Source organism: Falco naumanni, chromosome 4, assembly GCF_017639655.2.
Source record: "Falco naumanni isolate bFalNau1 chromosome 4, bFalNau1.pat, whole genome shotgun sequence".
Lineage (NCBI taxonomy): Eukaryota > Metazoa > Chordata > Aves > Falconiformes > Falconidae > Falco > Falco naumanni.
Genome location: NC_054057.1, coordinates 107,506,234 through 107,524,237, shown reverse-complemented (window position 1 = coordinate 107,524,237; position 18,004 = coordinate 107,506,234). Strand labels below are relative to the sequence as shown.

Genomic DNA, 18,004 nt, shown 5'->3' with positions numbered 1-18,004 from the left:
AAGATGGGGAAAAGTAATGAAGAAAACCTCCCAGGCACACAAACATCATTCCAGACAGCCAACCGCTCGTGACATTGAAGAATTACACCTGTTATGCTAAATGAGCCACTAGTCTGGAAAACATGACTGATAGATCTCTTGCACCGAATTACCCTGGGTAATTTATTCCATACCTGCATGGCTGAGTAACTATGACTGATATGCATTTGAGAGCCAGAGAAATTGAGCCAACTGTACCGTAATGTAATATAAAAATCAAGAACAAGACTACACTATTTTAGTTAGCTGTGTTAAGTCTAGCTTAACTGTTGGTAAAACTGTTATAGCAAAGGAGAATTAAGCACTCATACTTACTGAGGAATCGGGAAGATGCTCCTCCTCTTGAGAAAAAGAGCTATTGAAAGCTCTAAATGTCTCGCTGTTCTGTTTGTGCTTTTCAATTGTTGCTTGAATGACCTGAGACAAAAATTCCAGCAAAGATGAGAAGCATCACAAAGGAGGCTTGGAAAAATTCTCTCATAGGAAGATGGTTAGGATTATAATTTTAGTGAAAAATCCTTATGTAAACGAAATGGAAACTTTAAAAACCTTAATACCTACGAGTGCTGTTGTTAACTCACTACTGTTTAACTTAAAAATCTACTGTTGTTATCAGTGTCTCTGCAAAGACAGACTGCAAGAATACAGAGGGCCAATCTCTGACATCTCAGTCTCCCCTCTCGCTGGGCTGAGGACTGCAGGGAATGGGGACCTGTTCGAAGCCCCCGTACACCACCTGGGGACAGTGGGTCTGCGGTGGGACCCTGACTGGGGCTCCACATCTCTCCATAAGCAGCTTTGCCAGATACCCAGCTTCCTCGCACAGACTCGTTCGTTCAGAACCCCCCAAAAACAACTTAAAAAACCAGAAGGTGCTGACTGCATGATGATTTCCACCCATATCGTAATGGTTTTGTATTAACCTGAATCCATTCCCTCTTCTCCTCTTCTGTTCTGTTAAAACAAAAGAAAAATACAGAAAACATCATAACTCTCCTTCCAATATTTTCAGTAAATTCAATTCACATCTGCACAGCTTTATATCATCAAGATTTTAGCTTTGCTATCCACTATTTTATAAACATTATTAATAATCATTGGCCTCAATTATTACCAAATACCAAAAATGTTTGAATTATTAATACACTGGAACCTACGAGCACTACTGTAAACACCATAAACATTCAATAAAGCAAATCAATATAACATTAACACACTCTGACTTAGGACCATCATATCCTCTTGCATATGTAAGCTATGCATCTTTGATGCTCTTCTCCTGGTTTAAAGCTATGTCATACTAGCACAGCCATATCCTCCAGATCATAAATTTCTACATAAATATTCAGAAACCTCAAAATACAGAACAAGCACCATACCTAGCTTGTAGTTCCAGTGATCTCTTTTTTCCCGTTATTGAAAATGTATGAGCCACGTTCTGCTTGGCAATTTCTTGGACCTGTAAAAAGAACACGTCAGCTTCTTGCCTATCTCTGTCGTCTTTCAATCATTTTTAATGACTTAAAAATACATTCATTCTTTGAAATACTTAGTTGAAAAGTTCACTCAGAATACAGTACAGAGGTAGAAAAACACAGGATTGTTTACATAGTTACTTGTCTTGCTACAAAACTTCTGAATCTGTATCACCAACCAGTCCCCTACAGCAGTAGGGGAAAAAGGTATCTCCTGTATGAAGGCTTTCAATCAAAGCATGTACAGAGTCACCATTTTTTTACTTGCCTTTGGATGATGACCTCAAAATTCCAAAAAAGAGATCCAAAGCTGGATTTCAGAATTGCATTACATTCCTCCATACAGATATTGTTATATTTTTGGATTCAGAGGGGGTTTGATGCTGTCGAGCGGGGAAGCATTAAAACGAGGGAAAAGAAGAGGTGCAAACCTGTAGTCCTGCAATGTCCATCTTCTCTCGAACACTGAACTTCTGGCCTATCAGTCTCAGTTTTGGCACACAGTACAGCACCATGCTGTTAAACTGTAACAAGGGAAAGCTTGAAGTTAAGGCATCACACACCGGACAGAGCTTGCATTTTGATGGCTTAGGACTGGGGTGTGTTACTCTAAGATGTACTTCTCAAAAGGAGATTTAAGGAGCAAGCTAGGCTCACATATCGTTTGAAAGAAGTGAACAGACAGAAACATGTCAACCAGTCACTTCCCACTTCTCCCCCTCTCTCTGGTACCAATTTGGCTGCCTTGAAAGCAGACAAGGACTATTCCCCCCATGTCAGTGAGAGCTGGCCGTCTTAGGCAGCAAGGTAGCACAGCTGGACCACACTGCCTCAGGCGCTTAGCAAAACACCGTCTTTGAGGAGAGACATGGGAAAGACCCCTTTGGGCCTGACCAGCCATCGGCACAGGGCACAAGCATGGGAAAAGGAAAGAAATCCTTGAGGAAAAAGCATCAAGAGAAAGCTGCTGCTCAGAGGAAGGACTAACTGGGCTCAGTTGGTGAATGCTCTTGTCTTTCAGCTTAGGAAGACAGAAATGTACATTTCAGAGCATATCTCTGAAAATAAGAGGACAACAAAAACACTCACCAGGAACAAATATCTATCCTGCGCGGTGCCATTCTTTGCTGAAAGTTTCTGAATGTGTCCTTCTTTAATGAGCTCATTGGCTGGGTTAACAATATCCTCTTCACCACCGAGTCGTTCATAGACTTCCAAAAGCTTGTGCATCTTTTCCTGCAAGTACAGAAACCCCAGCAATGTAAATGTAAAAAATTATTCCACTTGGTCTATTACCCACAGTATCATTTCTGTGGTATGTGTATGTAAGTAGGAAAGAAAAGTCTTTCACTTCTGCTATAGCTTAGCATTTTCAAAAATTGATCAATACCTGCTCCATACTCTTCAGTACTCTTCCCCTACTCTGTACTAGTCACTCACGAGTCACACTTGGATTGGGCAATTTTAATGATGTTTTGAGGTCAAGCTATTTGATATTTTTAGATATTCCTATTCAACAATAAAGATTTATCTTTGGAAGCAATGGCATCTGGTCCAGTAAAATCAATGGCCAAGCTGGTGACTAGTATATTGCCCAATTGTTTCCAAGTTTATTAACTCAGCTTCCACGCCACACCTCAGACTAAGATTTCTGCTACAGTATGATCGTTTCTCAGCTTCTGAGATGCTTCCCCTCTTGCATTGTTGCTGACAGAAGGGCAGGTAAGTCTCCATCAGGAAGCACGGTCATATTCTAAGCAAATTCATATTCATGGTCATTTTCTAAGCAAAGTCTAAAACTGTAGCTGTATGGGGAATGCTGCAATCCTACGCAGGGACGTCCATGGCAAAAAGCACCTCTGAAACAGGCCAGGACAAACTGCCTAACATACAGTTTTAATGTCACTCAGACATCCTTACGTCTTGTTCAAAACTCTTTATGAAGGGATTACTTTTTCTTTTTCAGCAAAGCACTCTTTCTACTTAATATTAAGTCATCCAAATATTAAAGTCCCTCTGCACGGTATTCAAATAGATAAAGGTAACTAATTCACCCACTTGCAGCTTCAACTAATTCACCCACACAAAGCACTGCAGCAGCTTCAACAAGTCAAAGTAAGGAAGGTGTGTAAATCTTGCTGCTGAGTTACAGCATTTGGAAAGGTTTGGCTTTCACCCACGGAAGCTGGACTGGGGTGCTCCAAATGGCACTGTCAGCAAATGGTCAGAAAGCGAGGCCAGAGATCTACACCGTGACACCCAAATACATGACCAAACACACCTCTAAATTGTACCTCTACCTATCTATAGATTAAGCCAGAGTTTCAGGTCTTTACACACTTTTTTTACACCCCCAATGGACTTCAGAATTTTCACCACAAATATACATCACACCAGTTCCTGTCCTAATCAATTCTTCTGACCAACGATTAAACAAATGAACAACCAGAAAACCCTACCAAAAAAAGCCAATCAAACCCAAATGGTTAAAAGAAACAAACTGCAAAACAAAATGGGAGGTGGGGGCTGTGGACTGAAAACAAATAAGCAAATCACCTCAGCCCAAAAAGGCTGTAGATTTTTTCCACCAAATGGAAGATGAGCAAGAGCTCCCACTAATCTAAAAACAAATAAAAACCAGTGAACTTATCAAGTTTTTTTTTTTAGAGGAGAAGCTGTAACACTAGCACCAGATCTAAAACCTGAGGGACATCTGCACCTCTAGGAAAATTCAGCTTTGGAAGCATTATTTACTACTTCTACTGCACCATAACAGGAGGAAGCAGCCAACAATTAATTCTAACCTCTGCTAACTTTCAGAGATTTTGCTACAACCCTTGCTTTTCTTTTGGTTTGTTTCTGACCTCCCACAGCCACTCGTGCCGCCGTGCGGGGCTCTGCAGAGGCACGTGTGTGGGACGGTGCTGCTCTCACACTGCACTGCTCCCCACCAACCCACCAACTGCCCCAGCACATCACGGCACCTTCTGCTGGGACGTGCCAGTTGGGAAACCACGCGGTCAAACCTGAAATTCTTACTTGGGTATTTTTCCTTCAAGTCTCTGCTTAGGCAGATTAATAAAAAATTATTCATTACAGAATAATTCAATGCAATCAGAAGCTTGATTAAAGGCTTCAGGTTATTATCGGCAATAAACAGGGTGTGCAAAATTATTATAGCACCCTTTTCTAACAGCTTTTTGTGTACTAACAGAAAAAGTATCCAATGCAGAAAGCAGCTAACTGGTGGCTTCACATTCCTGCCATCAGTGGAGATACTGTACACAGTCCCCAGCAACACGGTTGTTCAAGACCCCAAACCAGAAAAATTTCCACTGAAGTGTATCCTTATTGAGAGAACACACTAGACTAAAATAGAAACATACGGTTTCAAAATGGGTTTTCACTGAGACATACTGAAAATACACAGACATCAGCTGGTCACCTCCCCATTGCAGCCTCAGGAAACGTGGTCTCATGGTGTCCCCGTCGGCCAAGGGAAGGAAGTAAGGGTCTGATACAAAAGGGGATGTAAACCTTGTACCCACAAATGGTCAAGAAGCATTAAGCCTGATCTGTAGCATTTCAGATTTATTAGATACAAAAGCTCCTGAGGCACTTGGGTGCACAAAAGGGGTAATATCTGTAACTATGAAGTCCATTTACTTCAATGGTAACACACTACCTGTATATTCTGCATGTAAAGCACATGCTAACATTCAAAATCTCTATGGTCTCAGTCTGCCCAGCTTTAGAAGTACAGCTTATCAAAGCTACTGACACACACTAAATGCACACTCTGTGCATTTAAGATGAGCCAAAATCAAACAAAAACTAACTCCAGTCTGGTAAAGACTGTAGGACTGAAAAATCAGTGTGAAAATCTGCAAGTACACCTTGCGAATGGACCTCGTTGTAACACTTTCAGTATTTCTCAATGAAAAGCAAATAATGAGTTTTATGAAGGCCTCCTTTTTCAACCCATTGGGTCCTTAAGAACAAGAAAAGTGAAATTCAGGCCCAACAAACCACAGTAACCACAACAGGACTATTTATGATAAAAAGAACTCAAGATATCCAACTGATGTTTTACTTCTGACTCATTGTATTTGAAAATTCTCCCCAGCCTACTTCACTGAGCCTACTGCAATGGGGGACCATTGGCTCAACGAAGTGTTTCAGTCAGATTACAACTCCATTATGCAATTCCTACTCACCATCTTTCGGATCGCTGCATTCGAATGGTTCGCTGCTGTAGATATGAGCTCCAGTGACTCTGCAATAAATTTAGCAACAGTTATGCATTCTCTGGGTGGTATTTGTCCATAGCACCTTGGGGTTTTTTTACACCTCCCTGACTTGGTTTTCCTGCAAAATTGCTGTTGCAAAAGCAAGGACTATATTCTTTCCTTTCATAAAGTAAAAGGAATGCTTATAAGCAGTTATATATATACACAATCACTTCTGCATGTTCAACTGGCCCACGTGCATCTAAATGCTTAGTCTTTCTCTCCTAAAAGTCTAGGTGAGCCAAAGCACATAGTGACACACACACACAAAAAAAAAAAAAAAAAATCACACTCTACCAATCAAACTACTAAAAGTTAGCTTAAGTCTCACTTGAGACTTCATAAGCACATTTTTTAGACTGTTCTCCTAGAACAGGACTTGTGTGCTTATGATAATACCAATGATGTTTTGGTCAAGATCACAAACAGAAGTCCATTTCTCCTGTTCTTTTGAGTTAGAGTTTAACTTGCCTTCCTGGCAAGCATGTAAGACCATTCTTATTTTCTTCCTCAGGCTATGGGATGTCCTCCTGTGTTTGTCTTTGGCCATACAATGAATTAAATAAAAATGCCAGATGTTCTACCATTACAAACTTCAATACTTTGTCATTGCTTATTTGCCAAAGCTCCCTTCATTCCCAGAGCTGGCATATCAACCCTCTTCTTCTCTGCTCAAGAGCATTCAAAATCTCTTTGCACTACGTTCAGCAATAACTTGATTAATTCAAATCTCCATTTCTACCACAGCTGTAGTTGAAAGTATCTGAACATGTGAAGACAAAACTTTCCAAGATTTTATTGTGTTCATTAGACAGAGAGGAGTTTACATGTACTTTCAGCATCTTTCCTGTCTGGAGACTCTTCTGGAAGTTTCTTTAAATAGTCCTTTAGGAGAAGCTCGTAACGAGGAATCCTTTGCACTGGTTCAAGCATGTGATGCTGTAATGTCAGGTTCCCACACACCTCCTGTTTCTGTAACAGACAGAAACAAGCACAGAAGCATTTGGTTTTGCTCCTGTGTTTGGTGTTAAACAGCAATGAAAAATGACTACTCACACACAGAAACAACTTCTCAAGCTATCATAGAATCATAGACTCATTCAGTTTGGAAAAGACCCTCAAGATCACAGAGTCCAACCATTAACCCAGCACTGCCGAGCCCACCACTGAACCATGTCCTTCAGCAGCTACACGTCTTTTAAGTACCCCCAGGGATGGTGACCCCACCGCTTCCCTGGGCAGCCTGTTCCAGTGCTTGACCACCCTGTCAGTGAAGACATTTTTCCCAATATCCAATATAAACCTTCCCCGGCACAACCTGAGGCTGTTCCCTCTTGTCCTGTTGCTTGTTACCTGGGAGAAGAGACCGACCCCCTCCGCCTACAGCCCCTGTCAGGCAGTTGTAGGCATAAGGTCCCCCGAGCCCCCTCCTCTCTGGGCTGACCCCCCCCAGCTCCCTTGGCCGCTCCTTGTGCCCCAGCCCCTTCCCCAGCCCCATTGCCCATCCCTGGACACGCTCCCGCCCCTGTGTCCTTGCAGTGAGGGGCCCAGCACTGAACGGTGTTGGAGGGGCGGCCTCACCGGTGCCGAGGGCAGGGGGACGGTCACCGCCCTGGCCCTGCTGGCCACACAGTTTCTGACACGAGCCAGGAAGCCCTTGGCCTCCTTGGCCACCTGGGCACACCGCTGGCCCATGCCCAGCCGGCCGTCAGCCAGCGCCCCCCGGCCCTCCCCCGCCGGGCAGTTCCCAGCCCCCTGCCCCCAGCAGCGCTGCTGGGGCTGGTGTGACCCCCGGGCAGGGCCCGGCACTCAGCCCCCTCGAACCCCACGCGGTGGCCTCGGCCCATCGGCCCGGCCTGGCCAGGCCCCCTGCAGAGCCCACCCATGGCCCTCCGGCAGATACCACAGCTGCCAGGCTTCACGTGAACCTTTGCCCCATGTCTGGAATTTTCTCAGACATGCAACAATCTCCTTTTAGATTTTGCATGTTTTTTCCACAGGCTCAGAAAAACTCTGCCCATCCATGGCCCCATGCACCATTTTTCTCCCAAAAGACGACATAAAATCAGAAACCCCACAGGGGTAGGTAACTTGCTGGAGCTTACTGTATGAGCAGCAGACACGCTGTTCACATACCGCTTCTGAAGAAGGAGCTGCCTCAAATTCTTTTTTTTTTTTTTTAACTTGACAAGGAGCGGGGTAGGTCTGAGACTGATTACACTAAATATGACCCCAAAAGGCACTGATTTGCTCTGCCTGCAATGGTGCTGAGTGTTGCAGTGTGCTTATTTTCATAGGATCCCTATGAAGTGAAAGGGTATTTCTAGTTAAAAGAGGGACGGAGAAATGAGAAACACATTAAGCGAAAGTAACGTGTTTTAAAGCGCACAGGAAGTTTCTGTTAGCGAGGTAACTTGACTCCTGAATCCCACATCACCCTGCAGACCTCATATATACACACACGTGCTCTTCTCCACAGCATTATTTTCCCATCAGCTCAGCAATGCCTTGCTTTGGTCTGCTCTAGCGTAAGCAACCCCTCAACAACCACGCTAATTTCAGTATGCTTTTCTTAGAGAAAGGTGCTTGTTTCAAGTATTTGCAATTTTCTTCATAAAGATTACAGCCCACAACACACTGCTGACACTTGCCCGATTCTCCAAGCAAAGCCTGGAGATGAAACGAATGTCTGATAGAAAAATACTAACTATCCTTCCAGAAATTCAAAGATGTAAATCTGTTTTTAGAAATAACTTGTCACAGTACAGGAGGATGAAATATATTTCTGTTTATAGGAGATGGAGAGAATTTCTTATCTCACAGTTCTACAGCACCATGTTTCCCAGAAAATACAACTGGGATAGAAAGAATCAGAGATTCCAGGAAGAAAATTGCACTACTGGATATTAGCACTTGTTTTGTATTCCCAGATCCATTCACTATAACTTTCTCCACTGTCTTTTCATTCCTGCAACAGGATGAACCTTATCACTGAAGAGCAATAGGGAAGCAGAGGAGGAAGTCTCTTCAAGGCTCACGTCAGTTGTAGCCACATGCCAAGTGTTCCTCTCTAAAAAGTGAGCAGTAAAAAATAAACTGTTCCAAATAGGAAAAGTTTAATGCTATGCAATTTTTAAAAGTTTACAGAACTAATTCAAATGACTTTACTAGAGGAAGGATAAATGTTTATTTCTCTGTTTAATTAATGTGACAATCCAAAACCCAGAAATATATATTAAAAAGTACTTAAGTGATGGAATGAGGAGAAAATTTACAAAAGAAAACTCCTAATAAACTCACCAGCTACCAAGTTTTGGCCCCAGTAGGCAGATGTGAACCGAAAAGAAAGTACGTGTATCTTCAAGGTCAGCTAAAGTAAACTTAGTAAGTCACAGTCCTTCAATTAAAAGTAGTATTTGATTTCTGTTTTCTGTTTTCCCTAGTTTAGCGCCATTAATAATTGTCAATGCCTTAAGCTGTGTAACTTGCATTAGCAGCTTTGGGGGTTACTGCAGGATCACAACAGATTTCAACCAGTATTTTGAAAAGTAACTGTGGCATTTGATGGCAGAGATAGGTCAGATGACCGGACTAAGTTTTCTGGGAGAAATCTTTGCCTCCCACAGCTATGGTCATTGACAGAAGTGACAGATGCTGTCACGTTGCCGCTAAAATAACCTACAGTGAAACACTGTCATCAGTAGGCTTCAGAACTGCATCTCCGATATGCACTGTGTTCATGCTGCCTGTCAGAAAGTTTTGCTTAAGCAACAGCAGGAATGCTCACCGTCTCGGACAGCTGCAGAGCCGTTCTGCAGGCTGGCAGCTAACACAAATCATTTGTTGTAGCTCGGCAGCGAGAGGAAACAGATGAATTTTAGGGTGGGTAGATGCCCGTGCTGCAGGGAAAACAGTCGCAAACTGTCGCAAAACACTTCAGAAAGCCACATCTGCGGCTGAGCACAAACCAAAGACAGCAAAACGCCTGTGTGCTTTTTTTTTTTTTTATGTTCTTTGCTTGCTACGAAGCAGCTCAGTGAAAGCATGCTGGGTTCAGGCAGAAAAAGGTTAAGAAAAGGCCACGTGGAGTGACAGCCTGGTAGGAGAGGACCTTCCCCAGTTGCTGCTTCTCCAAGCTTCTGCCTGAGTCACCGGCTGGCAGCCCTGACCCTGCAGGCAGGGCCTCTCCTCTCCCAGCTTGCTGGGGGATTACTTGATTCCCGACAGCTGGCCCAGCCACAATCCTCCCATTTAGGGCAGGCAGCTGTGCTCCTTCCCCAGCTTAACCCGCTCCCCGCCAGCCCTCCCCTCCCGAAGGACCTTAGCTGCTTTCCCAGCACCCGTGGAGGGATGCTTGCAAGTGTGCTGGAACCTGCTGCATCCCGTCAGCTGGCCCGGGGCCTGAGAGCAAGAGAGAGGTTTCAGGGACTTGCCAGTACAAGCAGAGCTCTTCCCCACTCCCCACGCAGCTTTCTGTATAATTAAAACACATGAAAATCCAGGCTAAGCATCCTCCCGCAGAGCTGCAAACCATGAGCTGCATGCCACTTTGTGAGCCTCAGAAAAATCAGAGCAACAGCAGATGCTGCCAGTGACATGCCCAAACCCAAACAGACACACCTCGGAATGAAAATGTATTTATTCAAAAGCAATTAAAAGAGGAAGAGAAATACAAAAGTTTATAAAAGGATATGTTCACTGTTAGAACTGCTGGGCCAATGGCGAAGTTTCGTTCTGTGACTTTTGATTACTCTTAAATATGCGAGCAGAGAAAAACCTACCTATGTGAAAAATCCGTGTCATGTAGTAAAAGAAGAAAGGACTGCCCCTAAAATAGTATATTTTTAGCATTAAAGGCCTATTATCTTGTAGCTAAATACTGTGTGTCATGCACTGGCAAAACCCCCTCAACTCTCACACAACAAATGAGGATTCTCCAAGCTGTATTATGCCAATTAACAACATACCTGTATGTTCTGAACAACATCTTTGAACGGAGAGGACCTCTGCATACATGTGTTCACCATGTCCATTGCCCTGTCAAAGTTCTTTACATATTCTCCATACATCTTCAGAAAAGGAGCAAGTTTCTGTAGGATATCTCCTAGTCGTGGGTTGATGTTCCTATAGGAAAGAGACAAGTAAGTACTGAAATCTCTGTAACTCAATACTATTTTCTGAGATAAAACACAACTGTAAGTCTTTCTCGCATGTGCACAAGCGCTTACACACACACGCTACTAAGATATTTTAGGATAAGTTCAGTGTGATCTACATGGTACCCCAGACTAAGCCTTAAACATTTAATCTGGATGCACCAAGGCTGATATTTCTACCCCCACCTTCACTCTCTTCTGCGAGGATCAGATTCAAACTGACTATGCGCTGTTAAAGAAACTTCTATATCTCTCTGCTGTTCAGCACAAAATCTTGTGGGAAACTTACTTTTACAAAATCATCTTTTCCATCACAGCCAAACATCTGAAGAGGTTTTAACGCAAAGAGACTGCCGAGTTCAGCTGAGCAGCCCCAGAGGCCAGACACACGTACGCCTAGAGGAGCCCCCAGGCTGGGCACAGTGGCAGCCACACATCTTCGTCACCACATTCACGGGCAGGCAGAGCACCAGCCACCTTCCCCCCAGCTTTTCCCTCCTGCTGAACTCGTGACTTGCAGTCTGGCCATGCTAGACCCTCTTTAGCCATTTCACAGGCCCTCTTCTGACTTCCAGACTCTCCAGTTTTCCTCCCCTTGTATTACACCTGTCCCTGTCAATGCAAGTCAGGCGCAAAGGTGCCGAGACTCATTTATTCCTGGTCATTGATGAACTACATGAAAACTGGGCTCAGCCCAGAGAGGTGCGACCTCTGGTCTTGTCTTTGTCATTTGGGGTACCTGGAAAGAAGCAGCATCAGCACTATCTGCACCTTCCACTGCAGGATGTTCTTTGCAGCCCCTGTGTCACCTCAAATCAAGTTCCCTAGATCTGCTTTACAATTAACCTTTCTGCCCATTGCTGCATCTCTGCCCTGTCTACAGCTTATTACAGTTGCCAAATTTTAATTGGTATTTGACCTTTATTAGTCACTGGAAACAAAGAAAACCAAACTGAAACCAAAACCTACACCTATTTGCTTAAAGAAAGTACCTATACACTGTAACCAATAATATTAAACAGAAGGCCAACAAATACTGGAGTAAAAACTTACGCAATGCTGTGGTGCTCAACAGAAGTGATTGCATAACAGACATAAGCAGATTTATAGATATGAAGTCATCTATCTTATCTGTCCAGATTTTCCATTGGATGGCTGCTATGATGCTGATTTTAACATTAAATTAAATTTTATATAACCATAAATTCATTAAATATAAAATAGATGTTTCTCATGATGTCTCCAACATGGCATGCAAAGTCTAGACTGTGACACAATGATGCATTTTCCTTCTTTTAGAAGTAACTGCGTTTTTTTTAATACTGCACACTGGGCCAAAATACTTCATCTATGGGCCAAAATAAGCAATTTCCTTCCTTCCTAGTACTGCAATTTCATAGTTCTGCAATAATAGAGAGAGTGGAAATACAGTCAGGAAAACAGCTCTGGCAACACTTGGGAGTGAAAAAAATTCTCACAACGTACTCTGGAAATTTTGAGTGCTCAGGTCTATTCCAGTAGTCCTAAATGCTTAAGAGACTCCACACTAATGTATTAAATAATAAGCGAATTACTGTACTAAACAATTAAAAATTTGGAATTAGACTAGGCCTTGCAGTTACTGTACTTCCCTGAAAATGTATTTTTTAAAAAATTATAACGACAGTTACCCACCATTCTTGTGTAATTCTTGCTTTGAGCTCAGGAAGAAGAAATTGTCCATGGAAACAATAGATGGAAGAAATATTTGAAAAGATGCCCGTTATCACTTCAGATGAAATACCCGCTTCTGACAACTTAGTGCAAAAAACCTGTGTAAGACAACAAGACAGTACCAAGATATATTTACAAAAAGCAATGCTCGACACGCTGGCTTTAGATTGCGGTATTACAAAGCTGACTGCCTTGGAACATAGCTACAATTTTTGACTTCTGGTAGTCAGTCCTTGGGGTCTTTCAGTAGGTTTACAGAACCTAAGCCCACTGTCAATTAGGGTTAGATTTATAACTATGGGCCACAGTCATAAATTAGAAAAACTCTGAGGGGTAAGTCAAAAAAGATCGAAACTACTGAGAAGATCAGACATCTCTTCTTTGGAAGTGCAAGTTGCAAAGAACAACCAGTCCCCGAAGAGCACTTACTCCTATTTATGTGAAGCAAAATAAACCATGTGATTATTTTGTTTCTCTGTGGGAAAAATTACACTGTACTGAACAAAAGGGAAAGACACTCCCTAGATTACTAAGGTCTTGAAACAGCCTCTGCTCATCCAAAGCAAACATTGGAAAGTCTTCCATAGATGTCCCAGTGTCGGAGGGTAGAGGACTCTGCAAGTTACAGCTTCTAACAAGATCTCGAGCAAGGTACAATTTTCTCTTCCCCTCCGCCCCCCTGCCTTGTTTTTAAAAAGGACTTCATTAGCAATGTGAGTCATCCTCATTTTTACTTCTTCCCGGCACGTTCATGTGTTTGTTTTTTTCCTTGGAGATAATTATAGAAATGCCTGAACTGTGTAGACTCACCCTAATGCTTATGAGGAAAAAAGTTCAGGCTCATCACACCAGCTTTACTTTATCCCCTGTGTAAACATGATGGTCAACAATTACGAAAGACAGTGGGTGAAAAAAAATATAAAATAATTATTCCCTGTGAGCATGGGGCTCACTCATGTGGCAATCACAGATTTCATCATTTCCCAGTGCCTTCAGTGTCCCTGTGATCTCGCCATGCACACCCAGGCAGGAACCAAATGCTGATGGTGTCTCTACCCTGGGCTGCTGCTTTCCCATTCCTCTTTCTGCCATCCTAATCCTCGGGTTCCAGCTCAGGGAACTCTCTTGCCAAAAGTTCACCTCTGGGACCCACGGCACACAGCCTGGCAAGCAAACTCCATCTCCCACCTACAAACAGCGTTTTCACACTATTGGGCTATAGGTTAGGGGATGAACAGGAGACGTCACTGCTGCTCATAGAAATGAAAGCTGAGTTTAATCAAAATTGAATTACCTGGTCCAACAGATGGAGTCTTTTAACATACGCTTCTTCGGTATGGAGCAGTTCATTTGCAATGTTGAATAGCTTTTGGGGCTCTGTACACTGAAAAAAAGTTACAAATAACAGAATGCATCTGCATCTACAAACCTAAGTTTCATCAGCTGTTCTCTTTTCCATTTTCTCAGTGGGCCAAATTCCCTGCCCGTAGAGAAGCTTGAAGTGAAGGGGGTTAACGCATTTCAGAATCAGCTCTGCACCACTCAAAAGGATCAGTTTTCTTCAGAGACATTTTTAAAGCTATTTTCTGAAAAGAGCAATTAATAATGCAGTCCATGACTCGTCAGGACACCACTCTAGTTCATTATAGTTTTGTGTAAAGAACCAGAAACAGCCTCCAAATCTGGAAACAAGTCTAGTGCATTTAGTAACTAAGGCACTGGAGTGCAAATCAACAGTTCTACTTTTTGGATTCAGGTCCTCTGACTGAAAAGAGAACTAGTAACCAGACCCGTCTGGCCCCAGGTTTCTCTCCATGGCCAGCACAGCACTGCTCTCTACGGCATGTTTCTAAGATTTTTATGCAGCTTTAAACGCTGGCCCATTCCCTGGAAAGAGTTTTCGGCAATCTGACCCAAGTCACTCAGTGAAGTCTTTCATTAAGCTCATTTAAAAAAAATAAAATGAGAAAGGAATAATTAAAAAACCCAAACGCAATTATGAAGCACCGACTTTATTCACAGTTTAGCCAAAAGCTACATAGACTCTTCGCTCTCCGAGTGCTTAGAAGTACTTGAATTATTAGGGTACCAGCTTTAGCTTTCTGACAAACTCTAGATACCTTCTTAAGGGTCTAGACTTCAAACACCAGGCTTACATATAACCCAACCAGCCCAGAACTGAGGGCTGGCTGTTTTGTGTTTGGGACTACAGGTATGCAGAAGAGGCAGTAAGGATGATTAAATGCAGGGAAATTTTACTGGGCCAGATTGGCGGGGGGACGGCAGGGGGAAGACAACTGCGATGAAGGTTAGAGGGATGTATAAATGATTAATGGCATACAGAGCATCAGCTGGGTGCAATTACTCACTATTCCTTCCATGGGAACACTAAAGGGCATCAAATAAAATTACCAAGGTGCTGCTTCAAGACCAAGACCTGCTTCCTGAAATGACATGTCACTGCAGAAAGTAAACCTGCAGGCAGGTTCACAAAAGGACTGGACAAACCCATGGGGCACAAGTCCAGCTGGTGTCTATTAAAAAGGCAGGGCTGTTTCCAGCTCAGGAAGCACCTGGGCCCCTCACCAGCAGCAGCGTTTTCCATCCCAAGTGCCTGTCTCTGTGCGCTCACCAGCATTTGTGGCCGGCATTTCTAGACATAACCCTGCAGAAGCCACCATCAGACTGTTAGAAAACGACAAATGCTCTCTTTTAAGATTATTCCACATAATCTTATTTTGTTTCCCAACAAAGTTGTCGAGAAATACTTAAATACCCTCCCGCACATTTAGGCGAACTGCAATACAGCTGAAAGACCTCCAAAGCCAGCCATGTATGTGAACAAATCAGATCCACAGTTATCTGACGAGAATGCATGAAGTTCAAATGCATGAACACACGACATTTAGCTTAGCGTGAAGTACCCACAGTTCCGTGATGCAAGTATTAGCTGAAGGAAGGGGAACAGCTTTTCTGGATTTGAAACAGCGTTAGCCTTTCCTTGAAGCAATCCCTCTCTTCCTAGGCACAAACCTGGGGCCAGGCAACCACACCATGAATAAGGCTTTGACAGGTACTCTGCCGATTCCCCTACTCAAATTATTTCAAACCAACTCAAATACTCTTTTAAGCTATTCTAACATGCTACACAACATCCTGATCCATCCATTCACATGATATATGTATATATATTTGGGGGAGGGGCACGGAATTCACAGCACAACAAAGCTTTGAATTTGTTACAAGAAAACACAACGTATTACAGCTTAGAACGAAATGCACTGCTGGCTGTTCAAACTCCAATAACGATGAGGATCTCTCACTGAGAAAGAATTCATCCGACAGTTTTGCTGGGCACAGAAGAGCGCCTGAATGAAAGGCCCTTACGTAACCAGCCGGCTCGCCAGCTGCCAAGAGCATCCTTTCATTTGTTTGAATTCAGAATCTGAAAAATAATTATTTCCAACCAAATACATTTGTTCTCAGAAGTAAATCTTTACACAGTGTAGGCACTTTTTAACCTCCTGACCTTCACCATCTGCAAATCAGTTTATATTTCCAAGAAACTTGCTGACATCTGTTTAAATACCAAACAACGGCTGAACAGAGTCTCAGCTTGGGCTCGGTTTTAAAGAGCAACTCTGTCTTCAATTGCTGTCTGCTAGGGACAGATAGGCATGTGTTTTAGACTAATTTGCAACATACTTGCCTTTCGATGGACATATTATTTTAAATGAAACAGTAGATTAATTAATTAAATGTGAGGCAGTCCCATTGTTCTAATCTTCTTTTGTGCCATAGCAGGACAGCTTTGACAAAGCCAGAATCATTCAGTTCACTATGAACGAGGTATTTAATGGTCTACCTTGCTAAAGGAAAACAAATTTGCAAACTCAAACGCGGATTACATCCTGCTTCACCCAACGCACTTATTGACCGACTTGCTTGGTGCAACAACAGCATGTTACGACTGTCCTCTGCTCCCGTGTTACAGCTGCACACCTCCTGCAGAGCCCTGCTGAATCAGCTTGGCTGGCAGGGCACCAGGAGGAGGAGAAAAGGGAAGCGGGAGGTGTTGGCTTCACGACACAGGAAGCTCACCCCGGCGCTCAAAGCGGCAGTAGCAGGATGCTCTTTCACTTCTTTTCGGAAGGCTCAAAAATTCATTTCCAGATGTAACTGTCCATAAAACGTTTTAAAGCAAAATGAAACACCCAGCCTGAAAACAAACAGAACCAGCGTCTCATACAGGTCAGACTCCCAGCTGTGAGTGTGCGGGGGATGCATCTGCTCTTCAGATACCCCATCACAGATATCAACTGTGGAATAGCAATGATTTGTGCAATGAAGTGGCCACAAGCCCATCACCGCTGCCTGTGAACCCACTTGCTGCGCTGGCCAGACACCCACCGAGTAAAAACCAAAGGCTTGATGTGAGAAAACTCGGGCAATACCCTGCAGCAACCATTTTTCACACAGTCGGTGGTGCACAATCATATTCAGTCAGCATCTCTATCACAAGGGGCTTTCAGCAAATCTTGTGACAAAGCTGCTGAGATACAGCTCAGGTTAAAATCATATACAGTTACGCTTTAAAACCCCACCAGTCACCCTTACAAAGAACACTGAAAGTCTCAGAAAGATCACAGAAAACTTCATACTCAAAAATGCTGAAAGCAATAATGGAAAGTTGTCCTATGCTTGGTTGTCATCTCTGTTGCACTGATATCTCATTTTCCTTAGGATATTAAAAAGAAAGGATGATGAGAACATATCTGATTTTTCTTAACCAGCATCACAGCTACAACATTGACCTATGCAAATTGTTTTCAGACTATACACGGAGATAATCTTACCCAAATGTCTGATTTACAGGACTGCAGGTCACATTTTCCAACACAAACTGTACAATGAAATCAGAAGTGAAACTCCAGCCACGTACAGGCAGAATGGAAGTGTGTGTTGGTGACTGTACAGGGCCCATGTGGGACTTCATTATTACTATTTTACACAGCAGGAAGCAGGACAGATGGAGAAAGGCATTTTTTGGTGATTACTAGCAAGCACATATTACTCTTAGTGAAAAATACCCAAATGAAAATATATGAAGAAGTGTTAGCCGTCTCAGAAGCAATAATCTGTTGCTGCCAAGCAGCTGGCAGAAGCCTTCGGTATATGACTACAGAGCATGACAGCCCCCCAGTCTCACTTTTATGTCACTTTTTTTTTTTTTTTTTGTAACCATCAAGGCTAACATGCTTCAGTTCCTGGAGCTCCTGACATTTTCTGAGACATTATCAAAACGAATAAGCTCCCCTTGTTCATTTTCATT

The 18,004-nt window shown here is 43.0% G+C and overlaps 1 protein-coding gene across 6 annotated transcripts in view; it reads right to left on the bottom strand.

Moving 5' to 3' along the window:
- Positions 1 to 18,004, bottom strand: part of FGD3 (FYVE, RhoGEF and PH domain containing 3) — a 114,108-nt gene that overhangs the window by 21,987 nt on the left and 74,117 nt on the right. For all 6 annotated transcript variants that reach the window (XM_040591643.1, XM_040591637.1, XM_040591642.1 and 3 more), the window contains exons 5-14: positions 13,967 to 14,056; positions 12,634 to 12,770; positions 10,771 to 10,927; positions 6,637 to 6,775; positions 5,732 to 5,790; positions 2,604 to 2,750; positions 1,946 to 2,038; positions 1,419 to 1,498; positions 963 to 993; positions 355 to 456 (exon numbers count right to left, since the gene is read on the bottom strand). In XM_040591643.1, coding sequence (XP_040447577.1) covers positions 355 to 456; positions 963 to 993; positions 1,419 to 1,498; positions 1,946 to 2,038; positions 2,604 to 2,750; positions 5,732 to 5,790; positions 6,637 to 6,775; positions 10,771 to 10,927; positions 12,634 to 12,770; positions 13,967 to 14,056 — 1,035 coding nt within the window. The remainder of the gene's footprint in view (positions 1 to 354; positions 457 to 962; positions 994 to 1,418; positions 1,499 to 1,945; positions 2,039 to 2,603; positions 2,751 to 5,731; positions 5,791 to 6,636; positions 6,776 to 10,770; positions 10,928 to 12,633; positions 12,771 to 13,966; positions 14,057 to 18,004) is intronic.